This window comes from Falco naumanni, chromosome 9 (assembly GCF_017639655.2).
Source record: "Falco naumanni isolate bFalNau1 chromosome 9, bFalNau1.pat, whole genome shotgun sequence".
NCBI lineage: Eukaryota > Metazoa > Chordata > Aves > Falconiformes > Falconidae > Falco > Falco naumanni.
In genome coordinates, this window is record NC_054062.1 from 463,784 (window position 1) to 488,471 (window position 24,688).

At 52.8% G+C, this 24,688-nt stretch overlaps 1 protein-coding gene across 2 annotated transcripts; it reads right to left on the reverse strand.

Annotated features, from left to right (window-relative positions):
* On the reverse strand, positions 1 to 24,592 carry PTPA (protein phosphatase 2 phosphatase activator). Of its 2 annotated transcripts, none has more exons than XM_040606367.1 (10): positions 24,460 to 24,592; positions 21,983 to 22,083; positions 20,592 to 20,678; positions 15,237 to 15,362; positions 14,364 to 14,481; positions 12,746 to 12,845; positions 11,422 to 11,546; positions 10,820 to 10,920; positions 6,108 to 6,215; positions 1 to 508 (listed from the first exon to the last, which is right to left on the reverse strand). In XM_040606367.1, exons 1-10 carry the CDS (start codon positions 24,482 to 24,484, stop codon positions 434 to 436), a joined length of 966 nt encoding a protein of 321 aa, XP_040462301.1. In that variant the 5' UTR covers positions 24,485 to 24,592; the 3' UTR covers positions 1 to 433. The 2 variants fall into 2 exon arrangements, with proteins under 2 accessions (XP_040462301.1, XP_040462302.1); XM_040606368.1 differs by lacking the exon at positions 1 to 508 and adding an exon at positions 5,624 to 5,840.
* Positions 24,593 to 24,688: the final 96 nt, after the last annotated feature.

Below are 24,688 nucleotides of genomic sequence, written 5' to 3' on the forward strand. Positions count from 1 at the left end.
TGAAATTCAAAAGGGAAATTGCGGTTACCACTGCCCAACACATACACACATGCCTTCCTCCCCTCCACACCCCCTTCCTCCCTGGGAGGGAAGCAGAGGGCCTCTGCTGCAGGGCAGCCCCTACTCAAACCCCATTCACATGCCCAGAGCCGTACACAGCAGTCACGCTGCCCGTGGACGCAGCACAGCGAAGAAGCGCAGCCCCTGCTTGGTTGCTGGCGAGACATCCCCATGCTGAGGACGTGCAGGAGGAGCTGCTCCAGGTCCTGTCTCCCGTGCAAGGCCAGCGAGTGCTTTGGATCTGTGGTTGCCGATGAGGATAGGCAGGAATGAATGGGCTGTGTGTAACGGGCAAGGTGACGAGGAGGGGGTGCGGGGAGGAGGAAGAGTGCCGCACTATGCCTCTGCTGCCTCGACTCCTCCCGCAGCCTCCTTAGGACGTCACAGGCTGGATGGGGAGCAGGCTGCCGAATTTAAAGTGCTGGATCACAGGAAACTTCTCCAGGCACTGCAGGAGGAGAGACAAAGAAGGGTGAGTTCAGGAGACATTTCCACCTTACGCATGCAGAGCTACGTCCTGCCTCTGGGGTCAGGAGGCAGTGAGCCTGGGGCCACTGCTCAGCGCAGACAGAGGGATCAGTCCCGTGTCCCCCCCACATTCCTGTCAGGCTCCTTGGGTCAGTGACACTTCCTAACCCCACACCCTCCCCTTCAGCCAGAGCCTTTTGCTTACTGAAATTCAGGCCTGGAGCACAAGCAGAAGAGGCATGGTTATGTCAGCATCTTTCTCTCACCACCTCTCCTCGCTCAAGCTGACCTCTTTGAAGAGCTTCACCCTACAAACACTTTGAGAACTGCAGACACCCCTCGGGAAGAGACTCTCCCGCCCCAGGACAGTGCCCACACTCCGGGTTTGAGGCATCACCCTGCACCCACAAGGCGCTGCCCAGGCTGCGTTCCAGATTCTCAGGTCTTCAATAGACAAGTGTCACTCATTTTGTCGCCATAGTTTAAGACATGGTTCTATTCCCCGACAGTCCCTCACCCCTGAAATCCACCCCCCCCCTTGCAGAGTAATGACGGAGGGAGTGTGGATCACAGATCAGTCATATACACCCACTGCAAGGCAGTTTAGCTCAGGGCTGTGAGCGCAGCCCCCCCTGCTCACCGCCCGGCCAGGGCAGCAAGGTCAGTGACTGTGGCCAATAACCATGCCAAAGTTTGCCAGCACTCGCCCGGCAGAGCCACTCAGAGCTCTGTTTTTTTGAGTCACTGCAGATTCGTACCGCCCTAAGCTCACAGGGGGCACAGAGCAGACTCTCCTCCAGACACACAAACCTCAGAAGTACACGGACGCCACCGTGTTAGCTGTGAGCAGCTGTGCTAAACGGGGGCCACAGGCCACCCCGTGCGCTGCCATGGGGACTCACCTGCCAGCGTGCTCGAGGGCACAGCTGGTGAGATGGTGGCCACCACCTTGCTGCAGGCAGAGGGGCAAGCTCTTCCCTCCCTAGACAGCATGACATGAACAGAAAAGAAACCCAGGCCTGTGCCTTGGGAGGAGAGTCTCCTGTACCCCGATAAGGCATGCATCTGCTGATGGGAATCTTATTCTAGAGGAGATATGAAGCACATACAACCCAAGTACAGCAGTTACCAACTAACAGGACCCCACCAGCTCCTTGGCACAGCCAGCACCTGCTCCAGGCCAGGGTGGATGGGATGCTGCACTAGGCAGGGGCCCAGCTCCCCACATGCTGCAGACCCCTCAGCAGGAAGGAGGGTGTCAAGGCCACACCAGTTCCTGCAGCCGCAGCCTCCCAGGACAAGAGGCGTGACTCATTCCTCCAGGCACTTCCTCCAAGCACAGTTCACTCCTACCAAAGGGGAGGCAAGAGCCAGGTCGTAGTTACAGCTCTCCTTCCCACAGGAAGGAGTACGTGCGCGCCGCGGGGCCGAGCCGAACCTGCTGCAGCCGGGGAGACCCCAGCTCTGGGATGGGGAGGAGGCGCTGCGCCGCAGGCAGCTCTTCGCCGCGTGGGCAGGGGCAGGCAGCCTGCCCTCGTGCTGTCATCACGGGCAAGCGGGAGCATTTGTGCTCAGAAGCCCAGGCCTATGGTAGTCCCTTCGGAGCCAGAGGTCAGACAACTGGTTCCAGCAGAACTGAGCTGCTTGCAAGCACAGTGGAGCCAAAACAAGTTTGGAGGTGGTGAAAGTACAGCCATGCAGAAAACCGTAAGCCACCATGGCAAGGCACCAAGGAGAAATAAGGGCACGTCACCTTCAAAGCCTCCTAATGCTCAGAGCTGCTGCCATCTCCTCGCACAACCACTTAGACAAACCCTCAGAGGAAGCAGCGCTGGATAACAGTGACATGAGGGAAGAACGGAGAGAAATGAATACCAGAGATGTTGACAGCTAGAAATGTCAGCCCAGCTAGCTCCAAGAAGTCCCACGGAAGACCAGATTGGTTTGGGCTCCAGATGAAGAGACTTTACCACCGCAGGAAGAATGGATAACTATTCCACTTCACACACCACCAGCCCAAGAAGAGACAAGCCAAGAAACTTTTCCTCCTGTATCCAGCAGGACTAGCACAAATGTACCCGATTATTAGAGGTGCCAAGAGATAGGACCCTCCTTGCATCACTTGCAGGTGTAACTGATGTAGCCAACACCACCCCAACGGAGAGGACAGGCTTATTTTCTTCTTGTCACCATTTTGGTCATGCTGAAGGTCTGCTTGGGACTCAGCTGGGAAGTAGATTCATGCATCAAGTCCAACCTTTAAAGATGGAACTGGGACTAGATTAGTTACAATGCAAAGTATTTCCCAATGGACTGCAGAGTAGGAAAGGTCAGGAGACTCAAAAGCAGGCTCGGGGAAAAACATCAAGGCTGCTGCTTTAACCACACTCTATTCTGTCAACTTCCTCACTCGCCTTTGATGGAGAGAATAAGAAAAGCCCCTGCTTTTCCAAGCAAACACATATTCACTCATTATATTCATATTATAGATACATTTGAGATTTCATAAACACACAGAGCTGAAGACACCTTGTCTTCAGTCTACTGCCCCATCCACAGACCCTGCAGCAAGCACCCTGGCGTGCCTGGATCAGCTAGAGCTCCCAGCCACGTGGATGCACCTGAGTCTTCTGTCAGCTGTTTAAAGTCATCTCATAGAGGGGGCAGAGTAGAAATAAAGCACCCAGAGTGCTTTTTAAATTAACCAGGTCTGGGGACTACACCGCTCCTACCAAGTGAGAGCAGGTTGTGAGCGAGCATCTGCTTTCTCCTGGTCTGCCTCTAACAAGTGACCCTTTTGCCCTGCTGCTACCTCCACTCCCACTCAAACCCCCGTCACAGTCAGTGCCACCCGTCACCAAGCACTTCTCAGCCACCCCAGACATGTTAAGAGCTGGAGCCTCCATCTGAGTGTCTGATTTCACCTGATCTAATTGCAACGGGTGATCCAAGGGGCAGGGAGAAGGGAGGGAAAGAAAAAAAAAAAAAAAAAAAAAAAAAGATAAAAGGATACCTTGCTCTCACCTTAGCCAGTCAGACTAAAAGCAACACCACAATCCTAAACCTCCTCCCAGTCTCTGAGCTCTGCTACTGAAGCTGCCTGCCTTCAGCTGGACGAAGACCCATGTCAGGACTGTTGGCTCACTTATCTTTTGCTAACGTTGGCAGCGGCTGATTGGAGAAAGACTGCAATGGTGAAGGCTACACAGCTGGGTACATCAAGCAGAAGCTTGCTCCAGGAGCCAGCAGCAAACAGACAAGATCTTCAGCAGTGACTTGTGGGTGCCTAGCCTGAAAGACCCAGAAGGATTCAGTCTTCAAAGGGTGAAGCCTCAGCGATCCTCAACATTGTATAACTCCCTGAAAATTAGTCAAAGAGATCGTCTAGTAGCTGCATAGCCACACCGTAACTGAAAGCTAAGCCCAGCTACAGTGCCATGTCCACGCTCCTCTCATCTCCCAAGCCAGGCAGGAACCAGCCGAGCCAGCAGTGGGGTGGGAGACCCCCCAGAGCAGATAAAAAGAATTTGTAAGGACGTCTCGGCAGTTCTCCCTCTCCGCTGCCCACCCAGGTGAACATAGGTACCATGAGTATCAGGACAGTGCTGCACGAGGATCATGTGCTTAGAAACGGTCCTTTAAGATCTACAAATGTTCTCAGAGGAAAAAAAATCCTAAATTTAAAGCGCTTTGGTTGGTTCATTGTTTTCTACACCTTAGCCTAAATTTGCGTCATCACCTCTCCTGGCAGTTTTTGCATACTCCCCTTGACACAGCTACATCTCTAGATCCTTCTAGAAATCCACCAGCACTAGATCCAGCATTTCCATACAAAATGTCATCTGCTATTCAAAACAGACCCAAGGCCTCCAGAAAAGACTGTCTCGTGGGTGCACCTAGAAGAGCCAAAGAATCTCCCTGTCGCTAGAGGACCCCTGAGCTGTGCTGTCCCAGCAGGCCAGGTAGATCTGCCAGCACATGGTAGCCCCAAGACATCAGGGGACATGCACATTGCACTGTGGGCATGTCACAGAATCCAGCATAGAATCGTTTGGGTTAGAAAAGACCTTTAAGATCATCAGGTCCAACCATCAAGATACTCCAGCCATGTATGTGGTGCATGAGGTGGGAGCAACCACATGGCACTGGGCACATGGGGCAGGAAGCAGGAGCATCCAAACAGCGTGAGACACATGGGATGCCAGGGAAGTATCCAGACAGCGTGTGAAGAAACGGGTCCAGAGGAAAGGAAGGCCCGAGGCAGGGCTGTTGAGGCAGCAGCAGACCATGCTCAGGCTCTAGGTTTTCAGGGACCCATGTTTCACTTTAGCAGCACTCCCAAGGTTGGGGTCTTCTCCTTCAGATTCCCCAGCTCTCCACCAGTCTCTAGCTCAGGGCTTCCCAGCCGGCAGCATCTCCAGCCCCCGCGATGGAGCTGTGAGCAGGGGCAGTCCCGGAGGGGCAGCCCAGGGCATCCCTCTGAGGAGCAGCCAGCGGAGGGGGTCGACCCCCAGCCCCGCTTCTCCTCTTTGGAGGCTGGGAGGAAAGCTGAGCTGGGGCGGAAGGAGCCAGCAGGCCTGGGAGTGACACCTCGCAGATTAGAGAGGTATGTGGCTTGGAACCTAAACACAGGATGTGCAGCGCAGAGGAAGGGCTGGGGGAGGGAGCGCCGAGTTCGGCACAGTTAACCCCTTTGTGCGCTGGGCCCGAGCGGAGCTGCCCACACAGCCTCTGCCCCACAGCCCAGCCACGGGAGCAGGCTGACTTCAGCAGAGACCACAGGGTACTGGATTAACTCCTTCAAGCACCACCAGTCTCCTCGGGTGCAGCAGGGGGTTGTGCCACCCCTGCTCCTCCAGTGTCTTCAGCACAGCCAGTGCCTCCCTGCAGAGCCAGCACGGTCCCATCCGTCCCAGCAAGAGATGCTGCCTGTTGGCCGTTCCCTCCAGAGGCCCAGATGCGGCAGTTCCTGCCGTGCTTCCTCAAGCTCAGGCTTAGCTTGAGCAGGAAGGCGAGATAAGGGAGAGCCAAAACTGCCCGGTTCCCCGGGTCAGGGCTGTGCCAGCAGAGCCCCGGCAGGCGCAGGGCTGCCAGGCTGGGAGGTAGCTGCGGCCTCACCGGTCCGGCACACCGCACAGATGGGACGTGTAGTGTGGGGAGGTTGGTAGGAAGCATTCAGCTGCTCTGGGGCTCTTGAAACCGGGGATGATAATTTAAATTAAGTCTCCTCCAGCTGGCAAAATAGCAGTGCAGGGAGCAGAAGGATAAGCGGGTCAAGACATCAGTCCTAATTTGGGGACCTGAAACTTGCACTATGGGAAGACAAGAAATGGCAAAAGTCACGTCTGCAAGGAATGGCCGTTTCGGGATTGGTTTTGGGGCAAACGCTGGGCAGGCAGGAGCCTCCTCCCAGCCAGCAGCACCTGAACTGCCGGGGGCTCCCAAGCCACATTCAGCCCAGGGCAGCAACCGGCTGCGGCAGGGCCCCTGCGCCAAGGGGCGGCAGAAGAGCTGACCCACAGTGAAGTGGAAGGGAGGAGGCGTGCGGCCAGCAGCCTCCCCCTGCCCACAACACTCACCTCTGCCTTGTACATGCGGATGAGGCCCTGGTTGACCTTGGACCAGGAGGGCACGGCGCTGATGTTCCAGAGCTGGTTGGAGTGCTCAGCAAAGGGGCCTGTCTTCATCTGAAAGAGACCCAAGAGCAGGGCTGAGGGAGCTGGGCCAGCCAGGAAGCTCGTGCACCAGCAGTGACTCACGCTCACGCTCTCCCCGAGCAAACATTCCCACCAAGCCCTGTGACCCACGCACCAGCCACTTCACTGCGCCTTCCCTCCCTCCCTCCACGCTCCCTCCTGCTGCGGCCACATCACATGAAGCCGTGGCAATCCAGTTCACCCCCTTCCCCGATAAAATGAAGCCTTTTCCTGCCACACTTTCCTAATCAGACCTCCCTCTGCACACCGCCCTTTTAATGACTGCATTAAAAAGGCCCCACGTAAGTCCTGTTCTCCCCCCCAGTAGAGCTTGGCTCAACACTGTTCCTATTCTACCCAGAAACCTCCCAGTGCAGCACTGCCGGGCTTTCCAAGAAAATGACTCATTCCCCATTCAGATCAACAAGCAGCAGCAGCAACAACCGCCACTGCCTTCCCTGAATACAGAGGGCAGTGCAGGCTGGCAGCAGCTCGGGTGTCCGCAGCCCGCTGGACACCTGCCTCCAGCAGAGGAGGGCTCTGGGGGAAGGCAGGAGCAGAGGGGACACAGGCCAGTCCCACTCTCCAAACCGGCTCCAGAGCTGCAAGTCACTAGCTTGCAGCAGATGCTTTAAATTTGTTGGGGTTTTTTTGTTTGGTTGGTTGAGGTTTTAAATATTTTTTTTTTTTAATACTCCAGTTTTTCTCCTCCCAGGATGAGGGGGTTTGGAGGAGGGAGACCGGGGCCGGGGCGGGGGGGGGGGAAGCTGCAGTCAGGGACAGTTGCATGTAGATTCCCTGGGTAGTTGCCTCTCCTTCTCCTCCATGAATAAAACCAGACCCTCAGGGAGAAAAAGAAATACAATGCAGCCACTCTGACTGAGCGAAGTTCCCATGACATCAGAAACCACAAGGCCGAAGCTCACGCTAAAAAGGAGCGTGGGGAGAGAGGAATCTCTTGGACTCTCATTCTTGACTCAGGGCTCAAACAACTAACCCCTTCCCTCCATGCGCGCACAGGCCTGGAGCGAGGGTGGGAAAAGAACCTCCAAAACCACCTCTCTGCTCATTGCAAAAGCAAGCAAGGCTGATAAATCTGCTTTGGGAAATCGATGCTGCCCTTCTGCAAGGCCTGCGTGGCACCAGCCTGCAGCAGAGAAAGAAAGAGAAGGGAAGGGGGGGTGTGCTGGGGAACCTGAAAAACCCCACTGCTTGGAGGACACCGTTGTTTCAAGCCTGCCAACCTCAGGGCTGGAGCACCGGGGGAAGTAGGTCTGTAGCTCTGCCCGCTGCCAGGAGAGCACAGGCACATCCCCACTTCCCCTCGGCGCATCTCACAAGCTGGGGGATGACAGATGAGCTGCTCTGCCGTTCCCGCTCCCCTCCACCATGCACGCTTTCCTTGTGGCTACAAGATGAAACGCACAGATACACAAAGCACAACGCTACTCAACAGAGTCGGTGCGTTATTAAGCGCAAGGATTTGGCACCAACGAGCACCCAAGTTAAAGGCTGCCAGGGAGCTCAGCACCAGGTGGTTTGCCCACCGCACCGCCCCTCCCCGTACGGGAGGTCTGGCTGTGTGCGTTTTGACACCAAACCTTCCTCCAGCATCACCACCCTTTGCAGGGGCACAGCTTGCACCGGCTGCCAGCACCGCACTGTGCATCGCCCACTGCCCAAGCCGGGGCGAGCGCGGGGAGGCGAGCACGGCTGGCTGTCCCCACACTCGTGCCTGGGGCTGTGCGAGCGCCCTGCGCGGCCGCCACCGCGGCCCTCCTCACCCACAGCGCCCGGCAAGGGACAGCTTGGCCACGGTTTCAAACTGGGGAGGGAAAAACAAGGGGGATGAAGGGGGAACAACAAAAAAACCCCACCTCCTTCCAGCCACAAACGGCAAAGAAGGAGAGCTGGGGGGGAGAGCAAGAGGCGGTGAGCGTGCTGCAGTCCCGCAGTGACCCCAGGGGAATGGAGTGAGTCAGAGCAGCCATATTGAGCAGGAAATTACTCACAGACCCGGCGTTCCTGCCTCTCTGTTCCCAAGAGAATCGGCCTTTTGTAAATGGTTCCTCTGTCAGTGCCGGGGGGGAGGGGGACGGCTGAGGCCGTGCTTTCCTGTCAGCTCCTTCCCTTCCAGCAGAAACCGGAGCCCTCCCTTCCCCAACATCCAAATTTAGAAGCCAGATTGAAGCTGAAATTCCTGCTGCCTGCCCTGGGCCCTTGGACAAGCATCTGGGCGATCGCACTGATGCACTGCAACAGCTGGGGCGTATCTGGCACCCCTCTTCTGCACAAACACAGGCAGCCATTGCTGCCATCTGCAGCCCCCAACGTGGCAGGCATCAAAGATGCCCCCAGAGCCCCCTACCCTCACACCTACAGGCACCACACGCACCCCGCAGCACGCTCCAGCGGGCGCGGTGAGAGCAGGGAGGGTGGCCTGAGCCCCAGCTGGCTCTGTAAACCTCACCCTATTCAAGAACCATGCGCTGGGGTCCAAACCCACCCCGCAGAGTTCCCAACAGCAGGCCAGCTCACGCGAGGCTGGCTGCCGCGCCTGTGCACCGCACAGGGTGGTGCTGCCCTACAGAGGGTGCCTCGGTGGGCTCAGCCTGGACATCATCTCGCTGCTACTTTGAGACTGAGCTTTAAATATATTCGTGGCAAACACTACAACAGTGTACGTTCATATCCCTGAAACGTCACCCAGGGGCTAAGAAAAATGTCTGCTCAAGAGAATATTCTCTCAGTTGAAAGAGACCAACCTCCCTTGGTTGTAGCTTGCTGAAACAAAACCTGCTCTCATGTCAGTAAGACGTACCAGACCCACTATGGGAACTGTTGTGGTATTTGCTATGTGTTTAACACCTTGAAAGGAGAGCTGTTTCCAGCTGAAAAGCTCAGAAAAAAACCAACATCGTTCATTTACTAAAGTCTTTAATCCCTTCTATCTTCCCCTGCTATTTTGTTTTGTTGTTGATTTTGGAGAGAAAGCATTTGGAAGGCACTGGAGGCTGTCCCAGCCCCCCCTAGCGGCAGTTACTGCCTTCCCAGGCATTTGGGAGAGAAAAAACAAATTTTAAAAGCAAAATCTTTACAAAAAGAAAACAGTGCCTGCACGAAGATGAATTGAAAATACCGTGCAGTTGATAATCCAGGTTGTTGCCATCCCCCCTTAGCGGCTCACAAGAGGACTCCTTGCCAGCAGGTGGCACTGAGGAACTCGGCAGGAACGGGGAATTCCATAATTCTCAAAAAATGTGCACAAAAAGAAGCGAACTCATTTATTTTAAAAGCCTACTAAAAAACTAACTTTCTGCAGGCAAAAGCAGAGTGACCTGAAGAAGCAGTATGGCGCTGTGTATTTTAAACCTTACACATCATTTGTGCTCTGCAGAATTTTCTACATGCATGCCAAGAGATGTATATTTTTATGTTTTTAACAGGTTAGCGCACTGTCTGGATATTACAGAGGCCCAAATTAAAATAAATCTTAGAGCATCTTGGCTCCTGCTTCCCTGTCCTCACCTTGATCTTTCCTACCAGCACTTCTTTACTACCCGTGGCATGATTCATCTCCGCATTATGGGTTAAACCCTGTGAGGTGCCAACTACCAACAAACTATACTAGATTCAGCAGGACTTGACACAGCACCTCCTGGGGTTTGGGCCAAAGGCTTCTAAGAAAATTTCCTAAATGAAAGGCTAAGTTCATACTCTGTAACCTCTCTCCTCATCTAATCACTAAATTAGAGAGGCGGGGGGGAGAGCGAACAGAACAAAGGGGAAGAACTGCACTCTGTCCTTCAAGATTAATCCCATCAACTCTTGTCAGACACAAGAAATCCCTCACCACAGCAGAGCGTGTACTTCTTGCTCTCCCTGCTCGGACCACGCAGCAAGGGGGACAGTAGAAACATGGCTAGACCATCCACTGCAGCCGCGGGCAGAAAGCTGTGAGCTCCCTCACTGAGAAACGCTGCCCATGGTCTGCAACAAGCCAAGCCCCTGACCCCGGGGTCCTACAGTGCTTGAGCAGAAACATGGTCCTGAAAGCATTGCCAGCCATGTGAACCTTGGCACCATCTCTGCTCCAGGTTGTTTGCAAATAACGTGCGTTTAATGGGCAACTCTTTCGGTAGGATCTGGAGAAGACCAAGCCTCACGGAGGTTTGGGAGCCTCTCCTATGCAAGGGGAGGCCCAGGGCCTGCCAGGCAGCACTTGACGGCTGGAGGGAAGGGAGGTTATCTTGGCAAGCCCAGTCATTTTGTAGCTTCTACTTCATCTTCCTAGCATACTTGCAGGCACCAGTTTTCTCCATGCAGGTTCCCACTGACTGATCCAAGGTTATTTGTTTGTTCTTGTTACAGCTTCCTTCAACTACAATCCAGAGCCCATCTAACTTAATTACACTTTCCTCTCAACATCCCTCTCAACTCATTCAAGGAGAGCACCTCAGACACGCAACAACAGTTCAGCTGCACAGTTGCTTGAGAGCAAACAAGCAAGCAAAGGAGGAAGAGAAAACCACAGCCAGAGCAAAGTGTCTAACGTCAAGAGAACTTCCCTGTGGAACAAACCTTCCAGTCCTCACCTCTGTAATGAAGAGGATGCACTCCAGAAACATGAAGTCCTTATGGTTTTCGTTTACCACCTTCTCATCAACAAAGTGTCGAGGCTCCAGATTTGGATGGTCTAAGAAGAGTAAGAGACAATAGGAAGTAACCTGTATGGCACCCCCTTTCCGAGACCAAGTTCAATCAGGTTTTGTCCTGTCCCTCTTCCAGAAGAAACATAATCCTCCCAGAGTTCTTTAGAATCATAGAGCTGCTCCCTTCCATCACATCTCCCACTCCAGTGCCTCAGCAGTGAGAGCACCTGGTAAACTCCCCAGGGCAGAAAATGTGTTTTTTAGCACCAAAACCAAGACTCTCCTTTTAAAAAGCTTGTAGTCATTGCAATAAAGACAGATGTACTGTACAAAGCAGCCTTCCATCTCCCAATCTAAGCAACTAGCTTTATTTGAAAAGCTGAGGAGAAAAGAAATAACCCAAGCCCCAAGCAAACTCTTCTGCTGTATTATACATAAATTTGACATATTTGAATTTGAAAGTCAATCCCAAGCCCCATCATCTTTGCAACCATGAAAGACGGGACAGGGGGCAGGCTGGGACAGGAGAAGGTTTTTATTAGTACCTATCAGCTGGGAACTGCCCCATATGAAAGGTAGAAATTGGAAGTCATCCAAGCCCCACACGCCCTGGCTGCCAGCAGGTTCCATCCTGTAGGTCTTCTGAAGTTTTCGCATCACTTCTAGGTACCTGAGACCAAAGAGGGAAGGAAGGGTTAAGACAAAGCCTTCTTCTGTCTTCGTTGACTCACATGAGGACAAGAACAATCAGTCTGGATGACACAACTTTATCGCTTGTGAGCAGGACCACTACATACAGCGCAGTACATGAATACGTATTCAGCTCCTTTGCCCCAGAAGCAGCCTGATTGGTATGAACAACAGCAAACACCAGCACCTTTCAAAATTGGTTGGTTTGTTTCTGTTTGTTTGTTGTTTTGGGGGGCTTTTTTACACCAAGAAATTCACGAGGAAATCAAGTGGCAGGGATTTATTTTATCTGCAGTGTCATGTGTTGGTGCAGATCTTTCCTCGCTCTCACTGCTATTTGAGAACATTGACACTTCACTCTCCTTCAACCATTTCCAAAAGAGCTCAGAAAGCTTTCCACCTTATGGTAACTGCCACTTTCACTTTTCAGGTGGAAAATTAAAGCTGGAAGTGCTATTGAAGGAAATTGTTTCCATGCCACCAAACAGTGATACAGCTGGGATTAGATCTCTGGACTCCAATACCCATTCCACCAGTTTCGTTGCTACCAACTCCACCTTCTGTGCTGGAAACACATCTAGAGGAGCAGTGGAGGAGTGCCAGTTTCATATTTATTTTTTTTTTTAAATGCCTGAAGAGATGTTAGATCCTCTGATCAGATATTCCTGTCTATCACAAAACACAGAGCTTCACCCACATACCTCTGCAGAGCTCAACAACTTGTGCTCAGCTGAAGTAACTTCCCAGAAAGACACTCAGCCTCTAACAGACAAGGTGCTATCACCTCTTTTGGAAACAGTTGTAACGGGTCACTGCATGGTCCATTAAAAAGCACAGCTGCCTCCTAATTTTGTCTAGGTTTGTCTTCAGTTTTCCCATTCTGCCCTTTTTCCCTAGGCCAGCAATCCCTTCAGCACTCATGTTCTCTAATTATGTACAGGTCTTTGTAGAAGGCCCTTGATTTGCCCAGCTCACACCCCAGGAGGAGGCTTTTCGTACAGTTTCTTTCTCCCAGATGGGTGCAGATGAGTGGAAGAAAGGGGACACAATCAGTCCAGATTACAGGAGTCTGGTGTAGAGAACAGGCAGTAACCTCTCAAACGGCTGGAAGGGGATGCTGTCAGGGACCTGCCCCCAAACTGCCCAGTGCTTCCAGCCCTTCTCCTTCCGTTACCTCACCTGTTAAATACTTTAAAGACGATGGCCATCTGGTCATCCACTCTGAGCACACCAATTTTGCAGAGGCAGCAGAGAAAGGCTGCAAACGCAGCTTCATGCCCTAAAGTTAAAAGACATAAACAGTCGTGACACTGGTGTCTCTGGTCCCCAGGACAACCCTTCTGTGGGCACCACAATGGCTCTTAAGAAATCACAGCAGTCACACACCCGTCTCAAGAGACCCAACCATATTGTCCCTATTAATACCATGAGCTGGCAGTATTTTATCCCCATGCAGCACCTACCCAAAGCATACCTTCTAGACATTCATAAGGTGATTATTAGCTTTGAGAAAGTAAGAAGTTCTTGAGGAAAAACAGTCCCAACACTGGGCATGCTGGGAGCAAGGCAGGGCCTTTCCCCAGAGCTTGGCACAGAAGGGGAAGTGGAGCATTGCAGGGTCATCTGCTCAGGGGATGCGAGAGAACCTCACATCTAAAACTGAACAGATTTCCTCCCGCCTCACAAATATCTCCATGTTGGAAGGATGTAGATCCCGTGCTGCTGCTGGGAACAGTCCATCCTAGAAGGTATTGGGATCTCAGGCTGAGCCTCTGCACCTTGGTCCTCCAGCTAACCGCAAGGAACAGAAACAATCAGCAAAGCCAGAAATGTCTTTTAGCAGAAAGGACCACAGAACAAGGGAGAGTACAAGATCAGCGGCTCCACTCTGAGGTGCAGCTCCCACTGTGGGAGTGTGGGAACAAAATGCACCTCTAGTCTAGGCACTGTGAGCTAGGACATGGGCCTCTCTCGGGCCTGGGACACGCAGCGGGGGAGGAAGGGTGAATTTCCTTCCCTGAGCTGACCACCCCAGCCGGCAGGTCCCTTTGCAAAGACAACACCTCCCCCTGGTGCCGGTGAGCCGCAGCAATCCGGACAAGCACTGCGCTCCTTTCACCCGCGTCCTCCTCTTCCTCCCCCTGCCCAGGTCAGAGCTGTGCTTCCTCGCACCCCCAGCGTCCCGCTCTCCTGCCTTTTGGCAAGGACACAGCTGTCCCCCACACGGAGCAGCAGAGCACGCAGGCAGCTCCGGCATCAGGTTTAACTGAAGCCAGCACAGTTACTTCAACCTGCAATTCAGTCTCTCCTTAGGTGGAAAATGCTTCTACCTTCGGATTTCAGTCTCTTGTAAGCAGGGATGTCACTTCTAGGGAGCACCAGACCTCAAGACACCTCCCACTGAACACAAACTTTTTTCCCCACCCTAGTTTCAGTTCAAGCAATTATATATTATCCCTCCAAACTGCCCGTTGCACATCAGCAGGTGCAGGACTGCTGCATGTGGTAAAGCAGCTCCTACAGCTTATCCCAGGACACCTCGCACAGCTTGGTCCACATTTCCTTGGATGAGACATGAAAAGGGTGTCATGGCTCTAGCACAGCCCTTTTCCAGTCCCAGCTCTCTGTCATAGCTCACACCGGCCATAGGGGTGAGGAGGCCCTAGAAGGAAGGTGCTTGTTTCAAGCTGGCACTAAAAATAGTGGTAATAACGTATTTAAATAAAGGCAGCACCAGGCTCTGAAGGGTCACTACCCCAGGGAGTCCACCCTCTGCCAGCATGCACGCCCAGGGTACCTGTGCCATAGTCAATGCGAGTGGAGTTCCCCACGGATTCCTTCAGGTAGACTGCCACTTCTGGTGCAGCATCAGCCAAATGCTTGGGAATCACTGTTGTCACTAACTTTTCTGCTTCCTTAAAGACATAAAAGATTCCCTCGAGTGAGTCCAGATCTAGACAGTCCCCAGGAACCAGTCATCCTCTGCTCAAACACTGTGGCAGAGCAGGAGCTGCAATGGTGCACTGCTACAACAGCCAGAGCCAGCATAACAGAGGAGCAAATTCTCCTGTTAAAGAAATCATCTCCAGAGATGGAACAATTCAGGGAGAGCTTGTCCTGACACTTATCCAGGCCACACACAACCTACACGAAAAAAGAAAGCTTCACCATCCAAATACATCAACCCAGTTACCCACCGAGTCATCTCCAGGAGAAAAGCATTAACGGAGCAGCAGACCACCTGTAAGCTCTTTGCTGCTGAGACTGTGCCTGTGCCACTTCCAGAGCTTAGTGCAGGGCAAATGCAGGGCAGCTCTGAGCCGAAGGAAGTCGAGCAGTTTCAAAACCCTCTGATTTTTTATGTCACCCATCAGCTAGCAGTCACAAAGCAAAGGAGCTCCTTGGGCTTGGAAGACCCTCACGGCTCATCCAGGACTTGGAGAGCCAGCCAAGAGCATTTACACGGACCATATGGTCTCACAAGAGGAGAAGACAGCACCAGATTGGGGTGATGCATATCAAAAAGTGGATCCTGCACAGCTTATCTCAGCAGTTCCTCTGTAGGCTGCTTGGCTGCCACACAATGATGGGACCATTCTGCTATCCTTGCTGGGCATACTGCCCTTCTGTAGGAGCTGCATGTAACACTACACATGGAAGACACGCTCACCTGGTCTAGTTTGGCGTACCAGGTCCTGAAGGCCTTGTTCCCAAAGCGAGAAGGCTGATCCACTGGTGGGGTTTCATCAATCCATCTGTCAAGGGTGTTCAGAAGAGCCACCAACTTCTCAATGGGCTACAGAGACAAAGAAGATGAGGGATCACAGTGACATAAAACAAAGCAGTCCCTCAAACTCCAACATCTCTGCCCTAGACTGGAGTCGTTGAAGACCACACTCTCCTTCCCAAGGGCAGCAAGCAAAAACGGCATGTGCCAACCCTCCCTGAAATGCAGAGGGACTGGGAAAACCATCCTTCCCCTCAGAAGATCAGTGCAGTACAAAGCCCAGCCTGAGGCAGGCTCTGCAGTCACCCACACAGTCTTTCATGAGCTGTACCAGCACTATGCTCTAAAACCACTGGGAGAAGAGCTACAGCAAGCTCCCAGCTGTAGGCCATACAGGACTGAGAAGCAGGCAAGTGCTACACAATTCAGTGATCTCCAACAGAGAACTCGGGCTCTGCACCTCGAGGGTCCTGCATCCCTGACCAGATACAGCACAGCACTTACCACATAACCTCACCAGTGGCTGATGATGTGATTTAGAAGCCCTTCTCAAGGCCTCTAATCTTTGTCCTGAAGTGTCTCTTAAGAGCCAGGATTAGCAGCAATGTTGTTAGCCTTTGTACAGCACCCAGCACAGCAGGGCCTAATTGTAAGCCAACCTTCTCAGCATGATTCCTGTTGCTTCAAACTCATGCCAGTCAGACTGTCTTGGCAGCTCCAGCCCAGGGATACCCGGTGCATGTGGCAAAATACAGCCTACCTATGGGAAGAGGCAGCCTGGTTTGCCCACCAGTGGTCTCACCAAAGCAAGCATGAGAAGCACTTGGCTCTCAGACAAATGTCTCAATACAAACACAAAGCTAATAGGAAGACAACAGCAAGACAACAGAGCCCTCTTTCTTACACCCAGTGCTGGAAGGAGAAAGTGAGGAACCTGTGCAGGATGTATGACTGACTGGAGCAGCACTGCTGGGGCCACACGGGAAAAGCAGCAAGGGCGATACAGCGTGATGTCTCGAGCTGCCAGGGCTGGCCAACGCACGCAGCCTCCTCCCTGCCTTGCCCTAACAGCTAGGCAACGGCTACAACCCCCACACCAAGAAGGAACACTACAGGCAGCAATTTAAGCAGCTCCAAACAGTTTTAGGAGGCTCTGCCGACAACTGGTCAAGCCTGCCAGAGGCTCTAGTATTCTCCTTGCCTGACTCCAAGCAGCCAGAGAGCCGTCAGCTGCCACAGCAGCTGGCCAGGCCCCGGGCAATGTAGGCTCCTCTGTCTCGAGAGGGGATTCCTCCTTCAAGGGGACAAAGAGGACAGTAGAAGCAGCAGCTGGTTTGACTTTGCTGGAGGCATCGACCATGTGAAGCCGACGGGTCTCCTGGGCTGTGGTTCAATTCTTCACGCTGCCTGTCGGGAGGACAAGGAAACAGCCAAGCCCAGCAAGTTTCTAGCCCTTGAAGTGCCGCTTGAAGGGGGCGAGTGGAGAGATAAGCATAGTAGAGCTGTGTGGCCACTGAACCAGCTGCAGATCACTCCCCCTGCCCTCAGTTCTCAGGAGGGTCTCACGGCAGACACAGCCTCCCATAGACAGCAGCTCCTGAGGTGCCATCCCGAGGACACGGTGGGATCAGCCAGTGGGAAGGGGGATCGGGGAGGAGAGGGATCCACCCACCCCACAGGACCTCGACACTTGGCCACTGAGCCAGGGTAGAGGCTGGGATAGAGGACAAGACCTGAGCACACCAGGAACACAAAAGACCCACGTGCCAAGGGACACGGGGCCAGAAGCCCTGGATGCCCTGGCGAGGCTGCAAGCTGGAGCCACTAGCAGGCCAGCGCCCCAGATACACGCAGACTGAGACAGTGCAGCGCAGCCCCCTCCGCTTCAGCTCCCTGCTGCCCGAAACGCTGCAGAACCCTGGCATCTCCCCACTGCACCGGGCCAGGTTTGGACTCAGCTCGACTCCTTCCTGGCTACTGCATTCCCCTCCAATTAAGCAACAGCATCCCCAGCACTGGGTTGCAGTGAATAATTAAATTGTGCTGGTGATTTATCTGCCAGCACCACCAGCTCATTACGAGCAGCCACCGTATTTCAAACTCCTCTCAGCAAGCACTCAGTGCTGCCTGGATAAATGGCTGGCAAGGACCGGCTCCTTCCCCTGGGGAGCACCAGAGTCGAACCTCCCCTTCCCCACTTGCTTGCTTTAAAGGGATTTAAAAGCCCAGCCCCACCAAACACGGGAGAGCAGGACCCAGCTGCCAGCTCAGCCATGCCAATAAATAATTAAAGAGATGCAGCTCATTTTGGGCCCAAGGCCCTTTGAAGAGGGGGTTACTGAAAGAAGCAGCTTCCCATTGTCCAGCAGAGGAAACCTGTACATCCAGGGCTGACCCCAGCGGGGGAGGAGGGGAAAAGCAGAGCTTACAGGAACACAACCACCAGCACCGCTGCAGCCTTGTTTTGCCTGGCTGGGTTTTTAAGCTCTATTTTTGCTTTACCTTTCCAGTGATCAAAGCAAGGGCAGCCTCCCCCCTGCTCTCCTTGCTCTTCTCATTGTGCTGATTTTGCATCCCCTTGACCCTGAGTCTGCCACTGGTCCCAAAAGCAAACCACAGAGCAGAGACCTGTCAGCATCTCTCAAGAGCAGGGGCCAGGCAGACGGAAATGCTGAGAAGGCATCGCGGCAGCCAAAGCTGCCCACAAGGACTGAGCCTGCTCCCGTGGGCTCCTCAGGCTCTGTTGGAGCAGGGAGCTGCTAAAATTGGGGCATTTGCTGCTTCTCCCACTTTCCTTCTGGAGCCAGAGCAAGCCACAAGGCCAGCCAGTTTCCCCCATCGAAGCTGGCTGTTTGAAGGGAAGGTCTGCTCCTCGAATGGCCAAAATTAACCTCCTCCTTGCTGCACTGCTCCTCTGATCAAAGTCACAGCTTTGAAAAACTGCTCCAGGCTGCAGTCCCAGCAGTTGCTGCACGGAGCACTCCCTCCAGGAGGGAAAGGCGGGTCACCGCCTATCAGTCATACAACCTTGTGCCAGACATAGTGTCTACGCCAGAGTCCTAAGCAACAGCTCAGCTATCACTGCTTGTCAGATGCCACCAGTAAAACCCCAGACAGCTCCATGCAATTTTTCAGTAAGCACAGAGCAAGCTCAGCAAGTCTCAGAAGGGGCTCAGCCCCCAAAGGATCCAGCTCTCACTCCAGCAGACAGTTTGGTATTGACACACGCTACTCTGGAAACCATTAAGCTGTCTCTTTCAAAGCACAGCAGACCATACTTATTTTTTCTCTTCCCGCCCCCCCCCCCCCCCAACCATGGCAAGGCAATACCAGTAAGTCACAGAGAGGATATGCATTCAGCAGAAAGGATTCCAGGAGGTCATTTGCCAAAGGAAGGCGTCCGGAGCATTTGATCAGGGAGGAAGATGGGACTGCACAAAAGCACATCAGCAGCAAGTACAGCAAAAGAGAAGAAAGCAGAGCAGAGATGCAAGCAGAGGCCACAAGGGGCTGAGCCTTTAAAAGCACAGATAAGCAGTTTGATCTACAAACAAAACTGCGTGAACAGGCAACCTCATCAACAAGGAAACCCTGGGGATGCTTCACCTGTGCCTCAAGTCACAGGCTTCTTAGCACAAGGGGAATGAGGCATGTTCCCTGCCACCTCCCAAGCAGTTGGGATCATGTCTCTTGTTTGTCACCTAGATTGGGACTGTGGATGGAAAACATTTACTCCAAGAGGGATCTGCCACACCGATGCAGCCCTGATACAGCTTTTCCTAGACAGATGACAGCTCAAAGAGGTTGGCAGAAGAGGGTTCCCCCCCTCGCATCCTCCTCTTTGTTTTGCTCATTTTCAATGCTTTGTTTCCCTAGAACTGCTCTGTGAATGGTTGGGAATGAGCTAGATCAGGACAAAAACAAAACTCAAAGGTGAAATGCAAACAGCAGAAAGCAAGAGCAACGTTTGACAGCAGTTTCTACTGAATTGAAGGAACAAAAGGTGGACACAAAGCCTGTTAGGAGAGACTCATTACTCCTGATCCCCCCGCTTCCATGAACTACAAGCAAGTTTCTCATGAACTACAAGCAAGTTTCTCATTCATACACTGGCTCCGAGAAGGGAAGGCTGGACTTAAGATGCCTGCTTCAAACAAATGTCTAAGTTAAAAATCATCATATGCTGCCTTCCCACATCAGAATGAAGCTATAAACACACAGGGTCCAGTTTGCTTCCCATTCTGCCTAGATCTTTTTTGACTATTCCCAGCATTCTTGCATAGCTGTAAGTTTGAACAGTAAAAATGTACCCAAGAATCTCCTCAGTGCAATGCAGAACAAGGGCAGGGGATCCAGCATGCAACATGGAAGTGAAGCTGGTGACCAGCATAGGCTCTGCAGATCACAGCAACACAGAGAGACCTCAGGCCAGCCGTGAGCATGGCTGCGGCCAGGCAGTAACACCAGTGAGGATGCCTGCCCTTTCCCTCTGGCTTCAAGTGACCCCGTCATGCCCTGACACGGTGAGCAGGCACTAAAGCCAGCAGCAGACAGAGCCAGGTAACAGTCACATTAATACAAAAGGAAAAATAGATCCTTTCTGCTTAATACCTCGGAAGGGGTGATCCTGCCCCACAGGCTGAACCTACCACCCCAGCCCAGCCCTCCTGCATGCTCCGCAGCCCCCCCATAGCCCTTAGCACAACCCTTCGCAAGGCAGGTCAACGACATCCCTTGGGTTTACACACTGTCAAACCAGACCTTGCACAGCTCAGCTACAGCGTGGGCCAAGGAGACAGGTACTGTTAACACACTCCGAGCAACAAGGAAGCCCAGGGACAGGGAGATAAGCGACTTGCCCAAGGTCCCACAGAGAGGCCAGTGGGAGAACAGGAACAGTGCAGACATCTCAGCCTTTTGCCTGCAATCAGGAGGGAACACCGCATCTTCAAAACATCACTGGTTGAAGCCAGACTGTGAAAACAGGGTCAAAAAATGTCCTTTCTGCCTTCTCCTTTTCACCACCAGCTTCTGTCCACTGGTAACTTGCTTGATTTCCCATCCAGCAAGCACACACAGAGCCTCGGCACCCTTGGGGGAGGATTGCAGGATGACACTTGCATCCCCAAGCATAACCCAATGGCACTTATTCTCCCTAGTTCCCAGATATGCTGCCAACTCATTCCTTGCCTCAGAAATATTCACTGTAGAGCCAAAAAAAAAAAAAAAAAAGAAAAAAAAAAGAAAGAAAAAATGGGCAGAAAAGGAGAAATAAAGGGATCCAAACTCTTCTCCTACCTCTGAAACTTTGTATTCGCAGGTCAGCTTCTTTCCCCTGACACCTTCATTCAGAGTGAGGATGAAGCCCATATAATCTGCATATGCCTGCAAACACACCCAAGAGAGCAGGGCGTTAGTGAATACCCACGGTCTGTTTGAACAAACATTGTGGCATGGGAGCACTCCTGCACACTAAGGGGACCTTTCCCAACACACAGCGCTGCTTTCTTGGAGACACTCAGGTTGCAGGGCTTGCTGCGAGGTTACTGCTATTTTTGGCAGACCCAGTGGCAGAAGGCAGATGGCAATTGCACTAAGAACTCTGCATTGCTGTAAAAATTACAGAGAGGAGAGTCCTAAAAATGCTTGCTCTACCCCCGAAATCATTCCCTCAGCTCCCTACCTCCTATCAAGTCAAATTCAAACTCCTCAGTTCTGCACAGTCTCAGTTGTGCCTAGACATCCTGCTCTGCACTGCTTCTCCTAGACCTGTACTGTCATGTGCCCTTTTCTCCTTCTACTCTTCTCCCATGCTCAGGCATGATAGAGAAGTGGGAGACAGCCCAGGCTCTCCACCGCTTTTCTCTTTAGATTTGCTGCTTTTGAAGCATCATATCCAATGCAGCTCCGCAGCTCTGAGTTTTTGAAAACACTGGACCAACACACTGCTACCTCTATCTTCTTGAGCCCCTCTTGCACAGAAGTCCTGACCAGGAGCAAGTCCGTAAACCCAGGAGACTGAACAAAGGAAGCTGCACTCACAGGTTTGCTTGAGACTTGGCTGTAACTTAAGCTTCTCATAAGATATCACATACCAGTCATCAAGCAAGAACTTGCTCCCAGGAGGTGGGACAAGTCTGGGCTAACACACCAATCCCTCAAAGGCAGAGAGGGGAGAACCTGCCTGTTCCACCACCTCCATATATACTGTAAACAAAAATTATCCAGGAAATTGAAGGCCTCAGCTCCAGAGTCTTTTTCCAGTATAACAAGCTGGGAAGGTCCCAGAAACCAGCCCAACCTGGTGCTATTAGAAGGCCCAGCAGCATGAGTTCAAGCTGAGTTCAAACAGTGCTGGGTAAATTCAGTTTTGATACAATGTCCAGGCTAGGTAGCATGAAATAGTAACTAGGAAGGGAGCACCAGTCATTTTTAAGCATCTCTCATCTCCTTCAATCTCTCTCCTGGGTCACTCCTTTGTCAGAGCATTTGGCTGTCAGACTCCACATCTCACTGCCAAGTAATTTTCCTACAAACAGGCAGTGACTCTTCTGCTTTAAAACACAAATCGATTAACTTCCCATTACTTGCCCAAACCTGCTTTACCTCATGGCGGTTCCCAGACCAAACCTGGCTGCCACTGAAACAGAATAAGCCTTTACCAGTCTTCCCTGCCCCCGGAGCCATACCTGAGAGCGCTTCCACTTGGCCATGTCGGAAACCATGTTTATCTCCTTTTTGGGGATCATGAAGCTCTGCTGGAGGGGAGGAGCCACCTCCTCAGAGGTGCCTGGGAGATGCAAAAAAGAGGTAAAATAGAGAGAGCGGAGAAGAAATCCTCTATCTTCCTTTCTTAAAAATCAATGTTCATTTCTCAGGAGATAGAAAGTAAATAAATCCATCCTAGCTTGTGCCATTATCTCACCAAGTCCTCCTCACCAAACAATATCCTCCCAATCCCCAGACAATATACTCCTAAGGACACTGTAAAGCTTCGGAAAGTAGCATTACGCTTGTTTTCATCACTGAAGATGCATTTCCCATCCACCCAGAGAGGCTGGTACAGGACGTGACAAAGACAACATCCAGCTAGTTTAATTATTTCTGTCATGCTGAAGCACTGAGCTCTCCTGACTAACTGTGCCTCGTTTGTACAGTGTTAATAAGCCTGAGCCTGCATTCCTCTAAAAGACAGAACTCCTGAGAAGACAAAGCTGGAGCAATTCAATAGATGGCAGTCCAGAGCCGCAGCCTCTGGTCCAGGCAGCGCAGGGGCTTGGAGGATGCCGGGACACAGCCTCTTCCAGATGGGAGCTATGAAGATAATTTTGTTTTAAAGCCCTCTCAGAGCCCTGGCAGTAATGTTTAATGCAAATGCAAGTTATTGAGGCACTAGAGGCGCTCTTCTCCCCAGCATCTGAACCAAGGCCCCAGCCCTGATGCCAGGGTGACCCTTACCCCATGCTCTCCAGGGCTCTGCTCTCCACCGGCAGCCCCGTCCGCAATGGGACACTGCAGAGCCAGAACCGCTCCAGGAGGTTAGAGGTGATTTGCATTATGCTCCTGTAAGTGCAACTTTTAATAGCAAGAGGCAGTGCAGCAGACCACTGTTAAGGAAACTGGGTGCTAATGTGAATTTATGAATTCTGTAAGAGTCACCCAGTTAATCTTTTTAATCCTAGAAAATCTGAAGGGGTTTGTTCAGCACTAGCCACCCTGGCAACATTTCAGCGACTGCTCTCCACACTACAGCAAGTTCAGGCACTGGCTCCTTAACATGCACCACCAAACTCCAATTCCTTAAAAATATTACGAGCTGCATTTACATAGAAAATATTACGAGCTGCATTTACATAGAAAATATTACCCAAAGCATCAGCAGCCTTTTCTGCAGCAGAACAATACTGTCTAGCACACAGATCAGGGGAAAAGGAATCCAAAGTCCCAGGAATCACACAGAGTCTGCTATAGACTTGTGCCACAGCCTTAGAAAGTCATTTAACTTCTCTGCCTTTCAGGTTCCCCATGTACAGAACAAATGCAGTTGTACCACCTGCCGAGAGCGTTACAGTGTTTGGTTCATTCCTGCACGTAAGTCACAGTAAAACTTCCAGGCACAGGGCTGAGAGGAACAACATGCAAGGAATTTACATGAAAGACACGCATGCCTCCTGAAAACACAGCGGGCAACTCACAATGACTAGCATTGTAATGATGGAGCTCTTATTTTAAAAGAGCTTGTAACATGAAAACAATAAAAAACTCCAGAGCAGTGGTGTAAAAAGGCAAACACTGACTTGTCCGTTAATTTGGATGATACGCAAAGAGCAGTGGTGTGGCCAGGGCAGTGTCCTGGGCCAGGGGGATCCAGGTGTTGGCCCAGCCTTTGTCTCATGACAGAACTTGTTTCATCTCTTTGAGTTTATTTCTCAAGCATCACTTCTTCTGACACACGCTTTGTGCATTTCCTCTTGGGGAGACCACAGACAGGCAAGGCAGGAAACACTGCCAGCGCCACAGGGGTTACAGTGTTGTACGACATAAGCGAAAGTCCAAAATCAGTGATGGGATGGAGGCAGAAGCAGAACGGGTTGGTTTTATGATGAAAAGAAATTGGACAAACGAGGCACGTTCAGTCTTATTCCCGGGGCGTGGGGAGGGGGAGGGAGACGGAGCCTCTCCACCGGCCACCACCGCCCATGCAGGCTCGGGAAAGGGGGTCCCACAGCACAGCGGGGGGCGGACCTGTCTCCCGCCAGCCCCCCAGCACAGAGGTGCCACTGCCCCAGGAGGAACAGACCCCTCGGGGGGCGGCAGCCCAGCCCGGCCCGTCTGGAGGAATCCGGCCTGGCCACACGGCAGCCCGGGGCCCGGCAGGCCGCAGCGGGGCCGAGGGGCCGCCCGCTCCACCCGGCCGAGAGGCCAAGGACCCCAGGGCCCCATCGTAACCTCAGCAAAGCCTCCCCCCACCGTGGGCCCGGTCGCTCGCTGCCGCCAGACCCTCACGGCACGGGGCCCTGCGCCCCCAGCCCAAGGACCCCTATGCAGCATGTGGCCCAGCGGCCCACGCCCCGGACCGGCGCCCTGGCCCCGAAGACACCCCTCAAAGGCCCGAGCGCGGCCGCCCAGCCCAGAGGGCCTCGAAGCCACCCCGGCCGCCCCTCACCTGCTCGCCGCTCGCTCTCTGCCATCTTCCCCGAGGCCGGCCGCCGCCGTTGCCACCCCTCACCCCTCACCTCCGGACACGCCGAAGCCGCCGCCGGCCATCTTTGAGCAGGGCGCGCGGCCCAGCCCAGTCGCTCCCGGGGCCGCCCAGCGGCCGGCGTGTCCTCTCCCAGCCACCGTCGTGGCCCACGCCGCCATGTTTGTGCGGGGCACAGCCTCCCTCTGCCCAC

Excerpts from the sequence above, each read along its gene's own strand:
- PTPA (XM_040606367.1), bottom strand. The coding sequence starts at position 24,484 with ATGGCAGAGAGCGAGCGGCGAGCAG. Across the intron at positions 22,084-24,459 it reads AGAGAGCGAGCGGCGAGCAG|GCACCTCTGAGGAGGTGGCT; the intron begins GTGAGGGGCGGC and ends TGCATCTCCCAG. Across the intron at positions 509-6,107 it reads TCCGCATGTACAAGGCAGAG|TGCCTGGAGAAGTTTCCTGT; the intron begins GTGAGTGTTGTG and ends CTCCTCCTGCAG.